At 34.5% G+C, this 23,408-nt stretch overlaps 1 protein-coding gene across 3 annotated transcripts in view; it reads left to right on the plus strand.

Annotated features, from left to right (window-relative positions):
• The window catches only part of USP45 (ubiquitin specific peptidase 45), a 72,591-nt gene extending 51,208 nt beyond the window's left edge, over positions 1 to 21,383 (plus strand). Inside the window, exons 10-18 of one of the 3 annotated variants that reach the window (XM_032408181.1) lie at positions 4,268 to 4,349; positions 6,300 to 6,391; positions 7,617 to 7,673; positions 8,018 to 8,161; positions 9,825 to 10,497; positions 11,952 to 12,046; positions 14,065 to 14,151; positions 17,456 to 17,609; positions 18,241 to 21,383. In XM_032408181.1, coding sequence (XP_032264072.1) covers positions 4,268 to 4,349; positions 6,300 to 6,391; positions 7,617 to 7,673; positions 8,018 to 8,161; positions 9,825 to 10,497; positions 11,952 to 12,046; positions 14,065 to 14,151; positions 17,456 to 17,609; positions 18,241 to 18,371 — 1,515 coding nt within the window. In that variant the 3' untranslated portion in view covers positions 18,372 to 21,383. Of the gene's footprint in view, positions 1 to 4,267; positions 4,350 to 6,299; positions 6,392 to 7,616; positions 7,674 to 8,017; positions 8,162 to 9,824; positions 10,498 to 11,951; positions 12,047 to 14,064; positions 14,152 to 17,455; positions 17,610 to 18,240 lie in introns of those variants that run through there. The other 2 variants (XM_032408182.1, XM_032408183.1) reach the window with 2 other exon arrangements.
• Positions 21,384 to 23,408: the final 2,025 nt, after the last annotated feature.

Genomic DNA, 23,408 nt, shown 5'->3' on the forward strand with positions numbered 1-23,408 from the left:
TTATGCTGCAGCCAGTCTATTTATTCATTTTATTGTTTTTTCCTCAATTTTTTTTTTTTTTTTTTTTAAAGATTTTATTTATTTATTCATGAGAGACAGAGAGAGAGAGAGAGGCAGAGGGAGAAGCAGGCTCCCAAGGAGCAGGGAGCCTGATGCGGGACTCGATCCCAGGACCCTGGGATCATGACCTGAGCCGAAGGCAGACGCTTAACCATCTGAGCCACCCAGGCGCCCCTTTTTTCCTCAATTTTTAATATTTTGAAGTATAATTGACATATTACTTTCAGGTGTACAACATTGATTTGGCAGTTGTATACATTACTCAGTGCTCACCATAAGTATAGTCACCATCTGTCACTATACAACATTATTACAATATTATTGAGTATATTCCCTATGCTGTACTTTTCATTTCCATGACTTATTTATTTTATAACTGGAAGTTTGTACCTCTTAATCCTCTTTATCTATTTTGCCCATCCTCTTACTCCCTCCCCTCTGGCAACCACCAGTTTGTTCTCTGAATTTAAGAATCTGTTTATTTGTTTGTTCATTTTGTTTTTTAGATTCCACATATAAGTGAAATCTTTTTTTTTAATTAATATGATGAAGGCACTGAATTTTTTTAATTTAAATTCAATTAGCCAACATATAGTACATCACTAGTTTTTGATGTAGTGTTCAATGATTCATTAGTTGCATACAACACCCAGTGCTCATTACATCATGTGCCCTCCTTAATGCCCATCATCTGGTTACCCCATCCTTCCACCCACCTCCCTTTCCACAACCCTCAGTTTGTTTCCAAGGTCAGGAGTCTCTCATAGTTTGTCTCCCTCTCTGATTTCTTCCCATTCACATTTTCCTCCCTGTCCCTATGATCCACCATGCTATTCCTTATATTCCACATGTTGATGTAGAAGTTGGGTATTCATCCTTTCTGATGGCTGAGTAATATTCCATTGTATATATGGACCGCATCTTCTTTATCCATTCATCTGTTGAGGGACATCTCGCTCCTTCCACAGTTTGGCTATTGTGGACATTGCTGCTATGAACATTGGGGTGCATGTGCCCCTTCTTTTCATTACATCTGTATTTTTGGGGTGAATACCCAGTAGTGCAATTGCTGGGTCGTAGGGTAGCTCTATTTTTAACTTCTTGAGGAACCTCCATACTGTTTTCCAGAGTGCTGTACCAGATTCCATATATAAGTGAGATCTTATGGTATTTATCATTCTCTGTCTGACTTATCTCATTTATCATAATACCCTTCAGGTTCCTTCATGTTTTTGCAAATGGCAAGATTTCATTCTTTTTTATGGCCAAGTAATTATTGCATTGTATGTTCCATTAGAACATTTTCTTTATTCATTCATCTATTGATGGACACGTGGCTGCTTCCATATCTCGTCTATTGTAAATAACACTACAATAAACATAGGGGTGCATATATCTTTTCAAATTAGTGTTTTTGTTTTCTTTGGGTAAATACCCACTAGTGAGGGGCACCTGGGTAGCTCAGTCAGTTAAGCATCTGCCTTCGGCTCAGGTCATGATCCCAGGGTCCTGGGATCGAGCCCCACATCGGGCTCCCTGCTCGCGGGGAGCCTGCTTCTCTCTCTCCTCTCTGCTCATACTCTCTCTTGCTATCTCTCTCTCAAATAAGGAAGTAAGTAAATAAATAAATCTTTAAAAAAATACCCACTAGTGGAACTACTGGATCATATGGTATTTCTATTTTTAATTTTTTGAGGAATCTCCATACTGTTTTCTACAGTGGCTGTACTAAACTTATGTTTCCACCAACAGTGCACAAGAGTTCCTTTTTCTCCACATCCTTACCAACACTTGTTTTTTCTTGTCTTTTTGATATTAGCCATTCTGACTGGTGTGAGGTAATATCTCGTGGCAGGTTTGATTTGTATTTCCCTGATGACTACTGATATTGAACATCTTTTTATGTGTCTATCTACCATCTGTATGGCTTCTTTGGAAAAATGTCTCTTCAGGTCCTCCGCCCATTTTTTAATGCATTTTAATAAATCTAGTGGGACCAGTCATTTGTCACTACACTTCCTGTTCCCCCCCACCGATTTTTCATTGCTATTCTTATTTATTCCTCCATATCTAGTTTAGGACTAATCTCCCCCTTCAATCTCTCACATTAAAAAAAAAAAAAAACCTATTGCTATTTTTACTGGAATTATGTTAAATGCATAAATTTAGGGGGCAAGATTGAAATGTTTATTTAGGACCCGTTGAAGAACATGGTGTGTCTTTCCATTTGATCAAGTTTTCTTTTGTGTCTTTCAGTAGTGTTTTTAAGTTTTCCTCATTTAGATCTTACACAACCCTTAAGTTTATTCATTATTTTATCTTTTTAGTTGTTATAAATGGGGCATTTTCTTCCATTGCTTCTAACTGGTTTTTGTTTGTGTGTGTGAAGGCTATTGACTTCATTATATTTATATACCCCATATCAAATTCTTTTATTATTTATAGTAGTTTTTCATTTCAGTTTGTTCTTTTGGCTTTTCCAAGTAAAAAGTCGTATCATCTGCAAATAATTTTATCTCCTTTATAATTTTTATACTCTGAGATTTATTTTTCTATCAAATGCATTGACTAGAACACTAATACAGTCCTAAATAATAGTAATAAATCAAGGGATTTTATCTTAAATAATGTTTTGCTTCTTATATCTGTTAATATGATGGCTTGTATGAATAGATTTCCTAATATCCCTGCATAACTAGAACAAAAGTCTTAATGATAGTGTATTATTTTAATGTGCTTCTGTATTTTATTTAGAATTTTTTTCATACGTGATGTTGGTGTGTGTTGTATATATTCTGTCAGCTTTGATACCAATATTATGCTTCATGAAAATAATTTGGAGGCTTCCCTTTTTTATGCTCTGGAACATATGCTTAGTGGCATTCCTCTGTGAAAAGTTAGGGCTTGGAACTTTTTGTACGGAGTACTGTGTAACACCATTCTTCTCTTTCTGCCCATTCACCTACCCCATGAAAGCTGGAAGGTACTCTCTCTCTTCTGGAACTCATTTCCTGGAAAATTATCTATTTTTTTCTGAATTTTCAAATGTAATTACATGAGAGTGGAGCAAAGTAGTCTCTCATGATTACTTAAAATATCCTTAATTTTGTTAGTGGTTTCCTTTTTCTTAGGTGTTATGTTAATGCTTTTCAACCTTACTTTGATTAAGATTGACTAGTAAGTTTATTTATCCCCCACCCAAAAATCAGCTTTTGATTCATTTATTAGTCTCTTCAATTTATATACTTTTGTCTTCATTAACTCTTTTGTTGAGTTTTGTTATTTACTTTCGTTCAGCTTTGATATTCTTTTTCTAAATTTATGACGTGGCTGCTTAATTTGTTTTTATTCTATTCAATTGATTTAAATATTTAAGGCTGTGAATTTTCTGAACAGTGGAAAGTGTCTGGATTCTGATATGTAGTACTTTTATGATTCTCTGGCAAGTCTGCAGTTTGAGTTTCATTTTTCTTTAATATAATATTTTTTTAAGAACAGAATTAGGTATCATTTTCAGGAAGTCCAGGTCAAACAGTGGTCTCACATATGAAAACCTGTGATTAAGACTTTACTTAATTATCCTCCAGAAGTTTGTTTTTTTTTTTTAACAAGCTTTTCTCTCACTGCACTGTAAAAATGTGAATTTGAGAAGATTAAATTCATCCACTAAGGAGGGACATAATTAGTATAAAAGATGATAATTTATTAGCTCAAATGTCTTTATTCTTGGAATCTGATTTTATTTCATTCTGAAAGTTTTCTGTGATATTGGATCTTCCCTGAAACATAAAGAGCTATGGAAACATATAAATCTTGTCATTTCCTTAGAGCTGCTAAAGACTTTAATACTAGTAATCATTACTGACAACTGAATTCAAATAAAAGGATAACTGATCAAGATTTGGGGTATTCTTCTTGCTGTGGAAATTATTTGATGTTCTGGACTTTACTCATATAGGAATATATATAATCTAGGTGAAGATCATAGTGACCAGTTTAATAGCTTCTTATATAGTAAAGTTTTTTCTTCAATAGATAAGAAATTCCACATGGTCTCTGTGTTACTTTTTGTCCTGATTAAAATGACACATCATTTTAGGGACAGAGTGGTAGAGTGTGGGAGAGGAGGGAAAAGAGGGAGAACTTACTCTAAACCTATAAAAACATTCAAATATGGATTCTTACGAAATTCTTATTTGTTTTATAGAGAATACAAGCTAGCATTCTAAAAGCATTTAACAACCCAACTACTAAAACTGCTGATGATGATACTAGAAAAAAAGTCAAAGGTATGTTGATTCATTCACTGTTAAAACTTTCTCCTAGAAGAAAATTGTACGTTTCTTTTCAGGGGAAAAAGAACTGAGCATTATGTGAACTAATTCTGTAAAGTAGTGGCCTTAAAAGGAGAGTGTACTTACTCCAGTGGCTGCCAAGATAGTCTACTGGGTCATAGAAAGAAAATGTTAGAATGCGTCCATGTGAACTTTTAAAACTAGTATCAAATATACAGACTGACACTGATAACCCTAATGTGAAGTATCCTAAGGGAGACTTGAAAGGTTGTGGAAAGCAGCAGCCTCGCTGGGAGTTCTGTTTCATCATATTGTGTCATTTTGCAGTTGACCTATGCTTGGATAAGTGGATTTATGGTTATTATACAGTTTTAACTAGTCAGAATGCTTAAGTGTTCCAAAGATTGGTTGGAGAGAGTACTAAATCAAATACATGTCTACTTTACTTCTAGTGTCGACTCTTCATCAGCCAAAGTATGAGGCAAAACCAGTGATTATCTAATCAAAGCTGATTATTTATAATTATCAGTATTTAAGTGTGGGCTTATAGCTCATGATGTGAGTGATTTACCTTGTCCTAACTGTATATTTTGTCTTCAGATATTAACTGATGCTGGTACAAAGTCATCATTTTTAAATGTTTAAAATATTATTTGCATTTTATTTATTTTCTTTTCTAACTTCTATTTATTTGTGGTATTATATATACACACTACATGTCTATAATTCATAAACAAATATACACATTGTGATTGTACATGCCCAAACTATATGCAATGAAAGGTTCAAGTTTTTTTTTTTAATTAAAGTATAGTTGACACACAATGTTACATTAGTTTCATGTGAAGGGTTCAAGATGTTTTCAAATGTGGATTCTCAAGTATGCTTTGGGGTTTTTTGTTTGTTTGTTTTGAGATAGTGCCATCTAGTGTATGTTTAGAATAACTGCCCAGTTTTTCTTTCCTTCCAGTTTTGTGTAATCTTTTCTATTTTCAATCCCTTGTACAGTTTTCTTAATGAAACATCTTAGTTTATGTAACTTCTAAATAGTTATCATTATATTAAAAGATGTTTATTGATATGTCTATAAGTTGGCTGTGACATTCAATACTTCAAATAATGTTTTGAAATGACTTTAAATGTTGTTTGTATAAAATTTGAAGTTAGAGATCCAAAAAGGATAGAAGTTTGAAAGAGGAGTGAGGTTTGTTAATATATATTTTTTGTCATAATTTACTGTGGAAGGTTTTAAACATCTATTGAAATGGAGAGAATAGTATGATAGAACCTCGTGTACTCCTCACCCCTCTTAAACTACATTGAATTCATGGTGTATTATGTTTTATCTATGTTCTCCTAACTCCTGATTATTTTGAAGCAAATCACAGGCATGATTTTCTTTGATTTATAAATATTTCCCAAACACAATAATTTTACCATTTTATACTGAACGCACACACGTGTGTGTGTGTGTGTGTGTGTGTATGTAATGTTACTAATTGCCCAAATTAATTCTTTACATTCTACTATGTTTACTTGTCTTTTACTACTCTGTTGTTTCCATAGTTATGGTCCAGGCATCTGTAGCCCTAAAAGCATAATCTTTTTCATCCTTCTGTCTACCTCTACGTTAGGTACAGAGGCTTTAAAGGGTTTAATGGGAGCAGTTGAGGTATGATATGAACAGTGGTTATTGGTCTACCTATTTTGCCTCAAGTTTAAGAACTGTTCATTATTTCTTGGAGACTACTGTAGTTGATAATCAAATTTTCTCTACAGAATTGTAAAGGAGAAAGACATTATAACATCATACGATAAAATGTATTAAATGTATTGGACGTCTGTCTTACTCAGATTTCCTTTGAATCAACAGAGAAAAAGCATGTTACATTGTTAGGTTGATGGTTGACATATTTTTTGCATTAAAAAGTATTATTTTTACAGCGTATGGAAGAGAAGGTGTGAAAATGAACTTCATAGATCGGATCTTTATTGGTGAATTAACTAGCACAGTCATGTGTGAAGAATGTGCAAATGTAGGTGCTTTGGAATTCACTTCAACATGGAATAGATTACATTCATCATTTTTGTTGTTTTCTTTCACATATAATCATCAGCATTTATTTTTATTAGTGACAGATGACTACGTAATAGATTTTAAAAGTCATTAGATATATCCTTCACTCCCAGAGGAAAAACATAATTTATAATTTTTAAAGTGTTTTTTCCTCTCAACAAACCCGTGACGTTCTTTTAGCCTACTTTAGTGTGCTGCAATGTGTTAGGTACTTGTTTGGATTGAAATGAAAGAGAAACTTCTGGGAAGGGAATAACTATGTCATATAACTATGCATTGCCCTAAAATATGATTCTAATAACTTAGGGTGATCTACCACATTTTATTTAAAGTTTACATTTATATAACTTGTTGAAGTTTTGTTTAAAGTAGACTCATCTTTGAATGTAATGATAATTTTTATTTTGAATGCCATCTGTACTTTAACAACAACTTAAAACACATAAACATTTTTATAGGTTTTCAATTATTTGGTAAGGAATATTTCTGAAAATGTATGGCTTAGAGTATGATAGGTGTAAACTTCTGTTAGATTTTAATCATAAAATGGAGAGTCTTTATGTCCATTTTCCTGTCCCAGATTATCGAGTACCTTTCTTTTCTCTCTAGTCTTATAAAATCAGGATTATATGTTACATCTCCTTCTAGCCTGTCGTGTTGAAGCACAGCATTTATCAACGTGATATTACTTAAATTTCTAGTATTTTCAACATAGAAGTTGATTTCTGTCTCACAAGCTAGAGAGAATCTTTTTAAACAGAGCTCACCTAAGAAGCTACAAAACACAGTCAAGCGCTCTGGGTTGTTTTTTTTGTTTTGTTTTTGTTTTAATATTTCTATTTGATTTATGTTGTGGCACAATTTCACCAAGAATATGTTTATGTCTTTAGTTGATCAGTTTTATTAAACACAGTTAATTTAGAAGTTACTTTGAATATTATAAGTTAGTCGTATTGGCAATATTATAAATTCAACTGGGTTGCATTTATTGAGGCTTTGGGATATTTTGTTTTGATTAACAATATGTGCTGCTCTACCCAATTAAAATCACTGTTTATTCCAGGGATGTTTTTAAACTTGAAATTCTAAGTTGCCTGGGAAGTTTGATTTCTTTAAGACTTTACAAAACTACATTGTCTATATTAGAATTCTAACTGAATTTCTCAATATGTTTTCTTTTTAAGATCTCCTCTGTGAACGATCCCTTTATTGATATTTCACTTCCTATAATAGAAGAAAGGGTAAGGAGAAAAAAACTTAATAATGAGTCTTTTGTGAAGAGCATTTATTCATTCATTTACTTAGACATTTGTTGAGCATGTTATCACATTATCTGAGAATCATTTTTTTATCTATGATAATGGAGTTCATAGAGTGTATTTGATACTGGGGTTTGTGTATATATGCATAAATTATGATATAGTTCTTAACTCTCAGGGATTTCAAAGCATTATGTTTTACAGTTTGAGAATTAATGTTAAGGAAATTATCTAATTTCACATGAGTTAGAAATTCAAAAAAGTAGGTGATATCCAGAATTTATTTCCTAAATAAGTTTTGTGTTATGTACATGGCATCTATATAGGTTTCAAAACCGGTACTTTTGGGAAGAATGAGTAAATATAGAAGTTCGCAGGCGACAGATAATGATCAGTACAGTGACACTGTTACTATAGAAAATACTTCTGAACCCAGAGCCACCAAGAACCAGTCTTCATCTAAAGATAAGGTAAGATTATATGCATTTGTGAGACATCTGTTTTAAAAAAACTTTTTAATAAGAAAAGTTTCAAAAATATACAAAAGTAGAGAGGTAGTGTTATAAACTCCCATGTACCTATTTCTCAGATTCACAGGTATCAGATCATGGCTAATCATATTTTATCTGTAGCTATCCCACATTCTCCCCCTCCCCATCTCATATTATTTTGAAATAATTCTGATATAAAAGATGAATACTACTTTTAAAGACATAACCACAGTGCATCATCATACCTAAAAATATTAGTAACTTTTTAATAGTGCCAACATCCAGTCATTATTTAAATTTCTGTAGTTGTCTCATAAATACCTTTTTTGTTTTTGCTTTCTAAGGTGTGCTTGAATTTAGGATCTAAAAAAGATCTATAGATTGCAGTTGATTGCCATCTCTTAATTGCATGTCTCTTAGGTCTCGTTTAATCTACAGATTTCCCCCTCCCTTCTCCCCTACTTTGCAATGTATTTGTTGAAGAAATTGGGTCATTTTTTTTTCCCAGTAATTTCTCACATTCCCACATTCAATAGTAATTTATCTTGCTATTGCATTTCCATGGTGTTAAGAGATTTCTTTGTTCCCTTTATTTCCTCTCTAAGGCAGTTCAATCTAAAGGCCTAATTAGGCTCAAGTTTTATTATTTGATTTTTGGCAAGAAAACATTTATTTAAAATTTTATTTATTTATTTTTTGAGGGTTGGGGAGGGACAGAGGGAAAGAGAGGGGGAGAGAGAGAATCTTAAGCAGGCTCCACACCCAGTGTGGAGCCCAACATGGGGCTCGATCTCCCAACCCTGAGATCATGATCTGAGCGTAAATCAAGATTTGGATGCTCGGGTGCCTGGGTGGCTCAGTCGTTAAGCGTCTGCCTTCGCCTCAGGTCATGATCCCAGGGTCCTGGAATTGAGCCCTGCATTGGGCTCCCTGCTCAGTGGGAAGCCTGCTTGTGTACCCTCTCTCACTGTCTCTCTGTCAAATAAATAAAATCTTAAAACAAAAAGAAGAGTTGGATGCTCAACCGACTGAGACACCCAGGCGCCCCTTGGCAAGAAACCTTTTAACTGGCGGTGTATACTTCCACCAAAGAGATGCATGTAATATTTGATGTCTAATCTTTGATGTTACCAGTCACTGATGACCATTGTCTAGACCCATTATTTCACTAGGGACATAGCTGGTTGTTGAATTGTCCCATAAAAATTTAAAGAAATCAATCTAAATTTGCACTTCCATTTTTTCAAAAAACTTTTTTTTATGTGATATGATTTGTACTAACTTAGCAAATTGATATATTATCAGAATTAGCTTTTTCTGTTACAATGCTCTTGAAGTGGCAGGACTCCAGAGAGTATATACAAAGGTTTATAATTAAAAAGCCTCCCTCAGCTCTGTTCTACAAAGACCTGCTTCTTTCTCCACAGATAAGTAACCGCTATTGTGAGTTTCTTGTATAAAGATTAATTTTAAATTAGAACTATTTGTTATTCTGTCTTCTATTGATTGCAGTTTAGGTAGATTTAGGAAATGGATTTCAGAGGGTCTAGGAAAAGTATTTATTTAATAATTGTGGAACATGTAAATAAGACTTGCATTTATTTTCAGTAAGGTCACAAGATTCTTTTCTCTGAAAACACAGAATCAACTAGTTCATGGCAGAAAATGTGTAAGAAAATTGTCATCTGGAGAAGACAGAGCAGTCGTCATATGCCAGAAAAATGAGCACCTTGAGATGAACGGGGATTCCTCAGCATTTGCAAGCATCACGAATACCGAGTCGGCTCTGACTGAAAGCCCCACCGATGGCAGTGAGAAAGAGGCCAGCCGTTCCGAAAGTAGCGCTGATGCAGACAGCGAGGCTTCAGAATCCGAAAGTGCTTCTGAGCAGGCTATGTTGTTGAGGTCTAGCCGTGAATGCTGTGTGCACCCGCATGCCCCCTCTCCCCAGCCGCCAGCAGCTGGACCACCCACCAGGGAGCCTGGCACTGGTGACAAGGGAGTGGCTGAAGCTATTTCCGAACTTCATCTGAGCAGCCCTGTAACTGGAGATAGAGATTTTGATAGAGAAAATAAGCCACCAAGTGTTCCAAATAGTTTATGTTCTTCAGAGGAGAAACATATGCTGTCTCCTCGCCCCCAAAATGCTTTTCAGACCCTTTCTCAGAGCTATGTAACTACTTCTAAAGAATGCTCACTTCAGTCCTGTCTCTACCAGTTTACATCTATGGAACTACTAATGGGGAATAACAAGCTTCTGTGTGAGAATTGTGCTGAAAAGAAGCAGAGGTACCAAAAGGAAACCGGTTCCCCAGGTAAACATTTAGGTTTTTGTTTTTCTTAGTATTCATAGGGTATTTGATAGTCAATGACTAGTGGGTTATAGATTCTAAATAGAGGAACCTGAGAACCTTGTCCCTACACGTAAGCTGCTTGGAAGCAGGAATTATCTTTTTCATCGTTGTACCTCAGCACTGAAGACGGTGACTGGACTTCTAAATCGATTTTTGATGAAGTAAATTGAACAGGAAGTACCCATCTCTGCCTTGAAAAATGCAAATCCACAGAATCTTGTTTCGGGGTACTAGCTGTCTGAAATCTTTCCAGAAGAAATTTCCCTGGTACATCTGAAGCCTTGATATGGAGAGAATACTCTGATTCTTAGCGACTAGTTGTTTCAAAATGCAGGCTTTATAATTATTCAGTTGTGGTGAGGCCCATAGATCAGGAGATGGTTGCCGCTGAAAAGATAGTTTGTTACATACACTTCTGAAGAGGAGGGAGGACACTAAGCCATGCCATGCAGGGCCACATGGGGAAGGACCAGGGTTGGTCAGGAGGCAGAAGGAGTGAGGAGAAGACATGGACAAGAGCCTTTATTGTAGTTTCCAGGGAAGGAATTAGAATCAACAAGGTTTAGGATTGACTAGTTTTGAATAATTTCAGTGGACTCTGGGGCATGGGGGGCTGTCTCTAGTTGTATAGTACCTGGCCCTAGTGTGATGAGGGCAGGTGGATAGTGGCCTAGTGTATCAGAGCCCAATAAAGGAGGTGGTTTAGTATGGGCTTTGGATTGGTTGGTTTGCATATGAGAGGCACACTTACATTGTTTATTATATCTAGGAATTTGCTAGTTGTGGCTGAAGCCTTCCCTATAATGTCAGCAAGGCCCTAGGTATCAAAGTATCAGAATAAAGACATGTTTAATACACTAGTAATTAAAGAAATGTCTAGATGGGAGAAGGAAGAAATACCACCTTACATTAATCTGACGAGATCGGGCGCGTTCAGGGTGGTATGGCCGTAGACACCACCTTACATTAATCTAAGTTAAATATGCTGTTGGCCATATTCAAATCCCATCCCAACTACTTTCTGACGACCTCTTACTGAAATGCCCTGTGGTGATCTCCTTTCACTACAGTGAGTAATGACCCATTTTTTTCAACTACAGGTCTGTTTCTGGTGGTCTTTGGAGGGCATTGACATAAGTCGCTATAGTCCATCTGCTTCCCAGCTCCCAAAATTTTGTTGCAAGTTTCACCTCCCCTATTCTTTGTCCTTGTAAGTGTGTGCTTTTTAAAAAAATCCCTTTCATTTCAGTGGAGTTTTGGAAAGTAGTATAGAGGCACCCTTGTCACCAGAGTCTAATTTCTTTTTTAACATTTTCAAAAATATGGTATGATGCTTCTTTATAAATGTTAACTCTGTTATGTGGTATATAATGTATAAAATGGAATTTTACAAAAAATTATTATATTTTATGCAGAAAAGAAAGCAGAAGTTTATACTAATGCCAGGAAGCAATTGCTCATTTCTGCTGTTCCAGCTATCCTAATTCTCCATCTTAAAAGATTCCATCAGGTAAAAGTCCCTTTAGTAGCACTGTAGTAATTTTGTCATATGTTTTGCAGAACCCTACATCTTGTAAAATGCTGTCAAAGGATTAGACAGTAACTTGTTTAATTTAAAAATTTGTCATAAAGGATTTACTGCTTTTTTTAATCCATAATAGCTTACAAGACTTCTAAATAAAATGGTTTAATTCATGATACTGTATTTGGTGATTTAGGTGGTAGGAACCTAAGGGGTGTGTGTGTGTGTGTGTGTGTGTGTGTGTGTGCACGCACGTGTATGGGAGAGAGAGAATGAAAAATAAAGTTTATTAAGAATCCTTAGAAGCAGGGAAATAGCAAAGTGCACATAGCTTTCTGAGCTCTCAGGATCCCAGTGATAGGGGTAAGTGGGCTGGGCATGGTTGGCTTGGACTAAATGCAAAAAGGGCTACAAAATGCAAATGTAGGGACTCTATAATGAGAGGGAACCTAAATGTTTTTAATGTGTCAGGTTTTCCTCTATGCTTAGTTTTAATCCAATGCCTTGTCTGGTTTTTTGTTTTATGTGGGGTTTTTTTGTTTTTTTGTTTTGTTTTGTTTTTGCATTTGATGTAATGATTTTAAAGTTTCTCTGAAAGAGTAAATAAGTGAAATACTAAAACATTTTGGAAAAAGTTAGAATGGGTGATTTTTTTGACACCAGTTTAAAAATAAAACTGTATAATTAAAACGGTATGGTCAAGATTGTCAATAAATAAAACATGAGTATTATTTAAAGCTCTTGTTATGATAAAGGAATAATCTCAAATCAGTTGGGAAAGCGGTAGATTATTTTGTTTTTAAGTTTATTTATTTTTAAGTAATCCCCACACCCAATGTGGGCTCAAACTCATGACTCCAAGATCAACTCCAAGATCAAGAGTCGCTTGCTCCTCCAGCTGAGCCAGCCAGACACCCCAGGGGTAGATTATTTGATAAAGGATTTAGGAAAAAGAGCTGAAATAAAAAATGTAAAGCTTCCCTCTATACCATGTATCAATACTATTTTCAGATAAATATTTTAACTGTATGAAACAAATCTTCAAAAGACTAGAAGAAAACTTAAATGAATATTAACCTGACCTCTGGGAGGAAGATTTTTTTTTTTTTTTTTTGGTGGGCAGCAAAGCAAGGTTTATTGAGTGATAGCAAAGTGATAGTACAAAACTCCCAAGGAGGGAGGGGACCTGAGGGTGTTGCCTAGGGGAAGATTTTCTAAGTATAAAACCCATGAAAGAAATCTCAAGGAAAAGATTAGGAGTTTTGATTATATATCTGCAACATTTCAGGTGGGCCGTAGGTAGGCAGGAAGAGATTTTTCTCTATACAGCTCCATCCATATCCACAGAAAAATTAGACTAAGTTCTTGATTTTTTTTTTTTTTTTTTTTAAGATTTTATTTATCTATCTGACAGAGAGAGACAGCGAGAGAGGGAACACAAGCAGGGGGGCTGGGAGAGGGAGAAGCAGGCTTCCCACTGAGCAGGGAGCCCAATGCAGGGCTTGATCCCAGGACCCTGGGACCATGACCTGAGCTGAAGGCAGACGCCCAATGGCTGAGCCACCCAGGTGCCCCTAAATTCTTGATTTGTGATAGCCAAGAATGTAGAAACTCAGTGGAAGTGAAATGGCTGTGGACAGCAGAAGCAGATGTCTTGTGTCTCATTACATGAGAATGCCTAGTGAAGGGTGTATATGTGCAGTTACTCTGAGCAAGATAGGGTCATGTCAGATCTGAGAAGCTGATTTCATGATGTACCACAGTTATTTTATATTTGGTACTGCATCTCAATTTAGGAACTTACAGAAAGAATGCATGCCCTTAAAAGGAAATACTTACAGACTAATCAGTAGTCTCAAACTTAAATGTCAGTTTTGGACTATTCGTTATTCATGTTTTTATAGCTATTAAAAAAACTAACTTCTAGGATTCCTCTTTTGGTTTTATTAACAATGACGTAGATGAATTGTTTGTTGCATTAAAAATTATTTTTTGGTCTTTTTAAGGCTGGCTTGAGTCTTCGAAAAGTAAACAGACATGTAGATTTTCCACTTATACTTGATTTAGCACCATTCTGTTCTGCTACTTGTAAGGTATAGTATGTTATTAAGATGTTTAATTGACTTGTAAATAATATGCTTAAAAGTATTAGGTCATTCATTCATTCATTCACCTTCTCTGAAAGGGAATTTTATAGTTGGTGAAGTTAAATCTGTAACGTGGAACATTTAACACACTGAATATGACTTTTGTCCTTTGGGAGACAGAATAAGGGACAGTTGAAAAGCTGTGTGAACCATTAGCATGGTGGTCAGGAAAATCAATGCTGCTTGTCAGTGCTACTAGAAACAGATAGTTGGGGAGAGAAGTAAGCAGATTTTGTGCCCTCTCCTGTTCCTTGTGAATGACGTGCTTAATCGACAATAGTTTTAGCAGTTGTGGAGTTCATTCTCTTTTGTGAGTCAATATACTAGTGCATTGTTTTTCATGCTATATCATGTACACTACTGAAAATAGTGTACTTGTTAGCTGAGTAGGATACTGTAAAATTGATAATACTTTAATTAGATATAGAAGCAGACTGGTTTATAATTGCTTGTATTTATATGTGAGAACTGTGTAGGTGAATTCAATGACTGTCTTCCTTGAGGGAACCACACATGTTATGGGTAACATATTGTTCTGTTCATGATTATTGGTTAGCAGTCTAGGTTTTGTGGTATGTAATGGAATGCTTATTGAACTTAATATTTTCCATACATTGATGAATCAAAACAAAAATAGCTTAAAAGCAACTATTTGGTGAGTCCAATTTATCTGCTGTAGAATACCAGCACTGTCTATCAAAATTATTAACACTCTATTCATAGAATTTGATAATGTGGTAAACAAAATGAAATTTAACAAGCTTTGTATTAAATTTATAAAAACACATTTTTAAAAGGTACTTTTTATGGAGAATTTCCAACATACACAGAAGTAGACAGAATAGTACAGTGAACCTATATAGCACACATCCCCCAGCTCTAAAACCTTAGGTACAGGGCCAGTCCTGCCATATCCACATGCTTACCTACTACTTCCCACATTATTTTGAAGGAAATATCAAGCATTATTTCATAAATATTTTTCTGTGTATCTATAAAAGATAAGAATCACTTCCTCCCCCCTTTTAAGAACATAACCACAATACCACTTTCACACTAAAAAAAAAAAAATCGGTACTAATTCCTTCATATCATCTAATGTATATATTTCCAGTTGTCTCACAAATGAAATTTTAAAAATGAATTAGTATCCAAGTAAGGGCTACACATTATGATTGGATAATGTCTTTTAGTCTCTTTTAATGTATAGTTCCCCTCTCCCATCCCTTTCCCTTTCTCTCCCTTGCAATTTATTTTTTTAAGAAACTGAGTCATCTTTCTGGTAGTTTCCGTTTAGATTTTGATGGTTCTTACCCTGTCTTCTTTATTTCCTCTGAATAGATAATTGGCTCTTAAGAGGCTTGAACAGATACAGGTTTGATGCTCTTTTGTTCCCCCTGCTAAGGCTATCTTATAGGGCGTGTTTTGTTTTGTTTTTTTATTAGGTGGCACATAATGCCACTTATCTTTCTTTCTGTGATATTAGCAAGCAGTGATGCTCAAATGCTAGATCCAGAAGTTCATTAAGAATTACAGAATGGTGATATTTTAAATCTGTCATTCCTTCTTCATTGATTAGCTGGAGCAGTTCCCTTTTTTTTTTTTTTTTTTTAAGATTTTATTTATTTATTTGAGAGAGACAGAGCACACAAGCAGGGGCAGTGGCAGGCAGAGAGAGAGGGAGAAGCAGGCTCCCCGCCGAGCAGGGAGCCCGATGTGGGACCCAATCCCAGGACCCCAGGATCATGACCCGAGCCGAAGGCAGACACTTAACCAACTGAGCCACCCAGGCGCCCCAACTGGAGCACTTCTATACAGAGAGAAATTCCTTTATCTATTTAGTTATCTTATAATATAGTTTTTATAGAAAAGGCTAGATAAATGTTTGATTCTTACCTACCCCTACCCCTTCCAAACCAGTTCAGAATAATGAATTAATTCAGTGGCATCCTTAAACTATGATCAATTAATTTATCATTATTAATTTATGGATTGAAACACATTAAATATGTTTCAGCTTACTACACTTTTCTTTTTATTCGTGGTCTAATATATTAATGGAATATAAATGGGTCCATAGTTGGCTACTGAAAGCCACTTCAAGCAGGCTTCTGGGTTCTTTTGACATGACCTTAGTGGAATGATTATGCTGCCAACTGGAATATATTATTCACCTGTTTAATTTTTATATTTTCATTTTAGGGATTACTTTTTAAATTTAAATTTAAATGTTTAAAATTTTACTAAATACATAAAATATTTATATAGTTCCAAAATCAAATGTATCAAATGTATAAAACAAGATAAATTCAAATAAGTATAGCTTTTCTTCTCCATGTCCATTCCACTTATTTCTTTCCTCCCTTTATATATAAGCCATTTAAAAATTGTTTATTCTTCTGTAATTTTTAAAAATATAAGCACATAGATATGCATATATGCATCTTCACTCTTAAATAATCACATCTTAACAATATGTATCCTTTTTTCTACCTTACTCTTAATATTATATCCTGGAGATTATTTCATAGCCGTATTTTGAGATAGTCTGCACTCTATTTTTCAAGCAAAAAACACTCAATGCATCATAATTTATTCAACCAGTCCCCAATTTAATGGGGACCGATTTTTTTGGGTTTATTCCATTTTCTTTTTAGTCAAAGTATAGTTGACATACAATATTATATTATTTTCAGGTATACAGCATAGTGATTCAACATTTATATACCTTACAAAGTGATCATGATATATCTAGCTACCATCTGTCACCATACAAAATTGTTACAGTGTTATTACCTATATCCCATGTACTGTATATTATATCCCCATGTCTCCAGTTTTTTGATATTACAAATATTCCTGCAGTTAAGAGCCAAAATAATAACTAATAGTATGTCTTTTTACATTTTGCAAATGTACCTGTAAGATAGAATCCTACAAATAGGATTGATAAATCCAAGAGTAATACCTGTGTAATTCAGCTAGGTAACATGAAATACCTCTGCATAGGATTGTACCCCTTTGTGTTCCCACAGGCAATGTGTGTGAATACTCTTTTCCCCACAGCCCAGCCAACAGAAAATGTTGTCAGGCTTTTGCATTTTGCCAGGCTAATACATGTGGAAACACATTTCAGTGTTGTTTTAACAATGCATTTTTTCTTAGTTTAAGCAGGACATATATTTGACTTAATTTTCCCTATTATAATATTTCACTAATTACTAATTCCAGTTTTTTCTTTGTCTAAAAGAATGTAAGTGTGGGAGATAAAGTTCTCTATGGTCTCTATGGCGTAGTGGAACATAGTGGCTCAATGAGGGAAGGTCACTACACGGCTTATGTGAAAGTGAGAACACCCTCCAGGAAATTATTGGAGCACATCACTGGAAAGACATATGTACCTGGTATGGCATCCTGAGTTTTTGTTATTCCTAAAAACAAATGAATGTATTCTTCCTTTTCTGGAAGAGGTAAGCTGTTTCATGGATATTGCAAGTGGATTCACTTTGTTAAAGTTAAGTGAGAAATACTTTTAAGAGTACTTAGATAATCTTAAAGAACCTTAAATATCATAAGACTGTACCCTTCTAGATGATGTGAAGTGACACACTGTTTTTCAGGGTGCTAAGTCATTGTGTATTGAGGTGGAGTGGCATTTTACTTAACAACACCAAAAGATTTTGAAGACCTATCAGGTCCTCAGAATAGAGTTGGGGTTGAAAATTTGCAGACTCTGCCTATGGATCAACAAGCTGACTTTGTTTTTTTTCTTTCTATTTCAGGGAAAATGATTCTTTTCCTTGAGCAAATAAATATTTACAAGTCTATCTAATATTTCACTAGATACTTAAAGTGAAGTGATGCCAATATTGCTTTGAAAGAGTTAGTTGATTTTGGAAGATGTTTAACACAAGAAGAAACACACCAATAAGATCTAGCATTAGATAAATATAGTTTGTGATGAATGTGTTGTTATTTATAATGTAGAATAAGAACATACTTATTGTAAAATTATACTTCTTTTTGTCTTGTTAGGTTTGAAAGAACCTGACAGTGAATCAACAGGCCAGTGGGTCCGTGTTAGTGACACTTACGTGCAGGTGGTTCCAGAAGCAAGAGCACTTAGTGCACAAGCATACCTTCTTTTTTATGAAAGAATATTATAATTGTCTGTTAATAATTAGTGATAATGATGATTTAGATCGCTTTTGTTTAAATGCTGCAACAATAACCATAATATGTAATGTGCCTTTGTAATCTTTTCTCTTCTGTAGGAATAGCATGTCCCTCAAATGCCCCTGAAGGTTTTTACCATTTTGGTGAATCCTTTTAAAGTAAATTAAATTTACTCAATGCTTTCAAATTTATATTCTTAAAATAAATGTAAACACAAGTTTTTAAGGAATATTTGTCCTAGAAAAAAAACAGAATTTGCAGCAGTAGAGGAAACCCCCCCTTATAATGTGGCTTATTACCATGAGCATTCAGAAATGATACTGGCTAATGAAATTGTTAAAACAGTGTTTACCAAATGTGAGTCGCATACCACCTTTCTGATTTCATATATACATAATCCTGTGCCATTGTTTAATTATTTTTAACCTTAGTTTTCAGCCTTACATTTTTAAACGTAGCCTTGTTTTGAGCATATTCCACATTTTATGTACTAGTTATATTATTTCTAATAAACATTAAAATAAATATATAACTATTAGAAATTGTTCATCCATGTAGCACTCCACTTAAAATCATCTCAGGGCTGTCCAGTGGTGTACGTATACCACTGTGTGAGAAACATTGGTATAACATACACTTACACAGTGACCTCATCATATTTTGTGTGATTCAACCATATAAGAAGATACCACTGTAGCTTCAGTAATAGGGTTCTACAAATAATTTATTGATTAGCTTATTGCTTTGAGGTTTTGAGAACTAGAACAATATTGAAATCTATCATTAACATTATTTGCAGCCTATTCATGATGGCGTTGAGGATAATTTGCATGTAATCAGCCAGGGTCAAAATATAATTATTGAAAATTGTAAAATGCAGAATTGGTAAATAGAAGTTGTTAATCCATATGGGACCATTGGATACTTTTAAATATAAATTACCAAATTATATTTGTAAGCGACAGAGAATTATATTCTTATTATACTAGACAGGGAAATATAATTTTCTAGTTCTGTAGGTCAGTAAACCTTAATCATGGTTTTGGGGTTTGAGATCACTTTTCTTTGTCATCAACAAGCATCATTAATAAGTTCAAGTGGGTTTAGCTTGTATTTTAATGAGGTGTAAAGTTGGCATTTCAGATTTTAAATAAATAATAGCAAAAATATGGTAGTTTACAGCTCCCCCTCCAGAATACAAATTATTAAGCTGTCAAAACCTGGCATGAAAATATTACTATTACTTAGGCTTAAAATTTAAAAAAATAATGGGTACTTGGGCCTGACATTACTGAATCAAAACACATACGTGCATGGTTCAAGCATCCTAATCATTAGTGCCAACACGTCATACTACGGGCAGCTACTGGCTAAGTGCCTAGTCCCAGTTCATTTTCCTCTTGGGAAGGAAGGATAAGAATAGGGCCTGTAGATACCGTGTGGAAATATTTAACCAAGCCTCTGACCCCTCTTAACATTTAAGGTTGTATGACATTGTCAAGTTTACCAGTGCTGCCTTTTGATCTGTGGATGAGAGGAATTGTGATTATCAGTGTTAAAGATGGTAATAATATTTAAAACTCAGAGCTTAAAAATGTCATTGCACAAATTCTATTTTTAAGGTATTGAAATTTGAAATAATAGTGTTTTCTTGATTTTAATGTGAAATGATGGAGAAATACACCTTTATAAATTAATCTGCAAACTCAGGTTGTGTCCTATAAAAAGCAGTTTAAACTGTTTAAACGATGTTTTATGTTTATTTGTAATCCATTAACGTTGAAGTTTTCAGTACCAGAGCAGTGAATTTTTTTTTTTGGAGAGTATTAGTTAAATCTCTTTATTCATGTTAGCCATATTGGTAATGACAATTACCAGCCTTTCCCCAAATGTAAATATTAAGTCACCTCATTTTTCTCCTAAAAAAGATACCATTATGAGGCACGTATTTTTCATTGGGTGGTCACTTGCTTCTTGTTTCATTGACAGATGAACAAGAAAAACAAGAAAAAGAGAGAAAGAAGGAAAGAAAGGGAAAGGAAGGAAAAAGGATAGGAAAGAAACAAGAGCATTCTTTTCTGTTGCCCCTTGGCTTTATCCCTTACACAGCTAAAGTGAGAGATGGTGAGATAGGTGAGGGCAGGAATCAAGGGAAGTGCCTAGTCCTCTTTTCATTAATGGGATGCCAGGAAATGCGCCAGTGCTGTATTTACCAAAAAGGAGACCTTTTGAGCTTTATTTTGAGTGGCAGTTAGGACTGATTTTTCATTGAGTGATACATTGTAGCTTTAGAACATTACCTCTGTACTCAAGTACTACACTAGTTTTTATGCTTAACATTTATTCAGTAAGTATATATTTTTTGAACACCTGTTATGGGTCAGGCACTGTGCTGACACTCTTTTAACATGTTTTAAAATGGAGAGGCCTATATATGTTTTAGACATTATTCCAGAAGTAACATACAAAGAGATACTTTATTTTCATTTCATGGTAAAAGAGCAAAGTCTGAAATCTATTTTTTTTTTTTTGGCCTACAGTTTATGAATATTTTTCAGGGTCTGCTGGTAATGGAATAAATTTGATTTTGATACCTAAGAATTTCCTAAAGATAGACTTGTAATTAGGGAGTATGTTAAGTTACACATGGGCCTACACTTAATTTTTTGTTTTTATTCTGAACATTTTGAAAGCACATTTGCAGGGGTACTAAATTGTGAAGCTGCTATAATAACAATAGTTTCTAGATGACCTCAGGAAACTATATAAATAAGTGAGAAATGTTTACAGATTCTCGAAACAACTACGATAGCGCTTGGCCAAATGAGTTTAAGAAGTAGAACAGAAGTTTCACTAGCTATTTAGAAACTGGTTTACAGGGTAGGTCTAACCCCAGTTTCCTCTGGTTTTTCCTATTTAAAATGATAAAATTGTGATTATGTGTCAATTATGAGAATATTTTTGTCATAACCAAATATATATCTGTATTTAAGATTTTGTTATTTAGTGTTTTTATTTTATTTTTTTTTAAAGATTTTATTTATTTATTTGACAGAGAGAGACACAGCGAGAGAGGGAACACAAGCAGGGGGAGTGGGAGAGGGAGAAGCAGGCTTCCTGCCGAGCAGGGAGCCCGATGCGGGGCTCGATCCCAGGACCCTGGGATCATGACCTGAGCTGAAGGCAGACGCTTAACGACTGAGCCACCCAGGTGCCTCTGTTACTTAGTGTTTTTAAAACAGATGTGAAAACCGCCTTTTTGGGTGGCAAGGCGAGTGGTAGTTGGTGTCAGTTCTAAGAGTAGTTGATTCCTGTTTTCTTATTTTAAATGCTCCAACAGAGCTATTTTACTATATGTGATAGCTCTTAGCTCGCATGTGTGATGATTTTAGTGATTTTATACAATAGCTGAATAAAATTTTCTGAAGATTAAGCTGTTAAATGTATCATTCACCCAATTTTTGTAGTACAAAATAACACTCTGCCTTTTCCTAAATTCATATTCATAATTTGTCTGCATGTTACCTGATCAAATAAGCCTAAATCAAATACATTATGTGCAATAAAATTGAGGCTTTATATATTATCCAGTGCATTAAGAAAGATGATTTTTAGATATTTAAAATGTTTTGGTTCATGTAGAAATCATCAATTTAAATCTGTTTAAAAGATGACTATATTTTTAATTTTGAGTAGTGCTGGTTATATAGCATTTCTACTGTTTTATCTTTTTTTTTGCAGTGTTTTTAGAAAACAGCTATGTAACTTATTGAGCATAATTTTGATGTTACTGTATAAAAATGCATAATAAATATTTTTCTTTGTTTCACAGTTGGTCCTGGAGTTTTTGCAATGCACATTACTGATAATATTTTATTTATCAACACTGCATTTGCTTACCTAGGTATATTCCAAATATCCTTCTCATTTTAGAAATTCATTATTTCAGAACAAAATATCTTATTATAGGTCACTTTCACTCAAATTTCAGTATCTTACCAAGGGTGAATCTTCATCCTTTCAGATGTTTCTCAAAATATTTGGATTATTTAGACAGGATAATTTATTAGGAAATATTTTGTCTCCCTGTTTGGATTTAAGCTCTTTTGGGTCATGAAGTTCTTTGAGATTATGATGAAAGTTACAGACCATCTTTCATTTGTTCAGTAATTTAATAAGTATTTATCGAAGCTGTGAGTTGGGGGAAGAGGAGGGTTTTAATTCTGGGGCCCTCTTCACTCTTGCTAATGACACTGTAGAGTTTGGGAAGGGACATCTTGACAGTTATATAGTCTCAGAAAAATATATAACCCAGATTTTTGTATGTAATTTCAGAGGTTCATGGACCCCCCCAAGCCAATTTCATACATTTTTAAAGTTGCACTAAAGCAGAAATACCCAAAATGTTTGCATTACAGTATGTTTTAGGACAGCCTAGTTTTTGCTGCAGTAACAAATAACTCCACATCCCATTGGTTTAACACAACAAAAGTTTATTTCTTCCTCACCCAAAGTCCCCTCGTGAATCAGGGCAATCTGCATAGCCAACTATTTTCCAATTGATGATTTTATAATCCAGGCTTTTATATTGTGCTTCTATCATTTTAACACCAGGTCTTCCCACTGTAGCAGGGGAAGAGAGCACTAGTCTTGCACCAGCAATTAAATTCATCTTGGATGTGTCACTCACAACCCATTGGCCAGAAGTAGTCACATGGCCCTGCCTAATTGCAAAGAGGGATGGGTAGGATGAGTAAGAATAAAACAGAATAAGAATAAGTCTCCCATGGGCTGTCTTGTTTCATCAGCATAATCTTTCCAGAGTTCATCCATGTGGCAGCATGTATCAGAATTTCATTCCTTTTTAAGTCTAAATCTATTGTGTATATACCACAGCTTTAAATAATTTTATTTTTAAATGTTAAGATGGATGTTATATGGAATTGACACTGTAAAGATCCATATCTTGAATGGTAGGAATACTTCTTAATTCTGTATCGTGCGCATCTCATTTAACTTTTTTTTTT

Source organism: Phoca vitulina, unplaced genomic scaffold (genome assembly GCF_004348235.1).
Source record: "Phoca vitulina isolate PV1807 unplaced genomic scaffold, GSC_HSeal_1.0 scaffold9, whole genome shotgun sequence".
Classification (NCBI taxonomy): domain Eukaryota; kingdom Metazoa; phylum Chordata; class Mammalia; order Carnivora; family Phocidae; genus Phoca; species Phoca vitulina.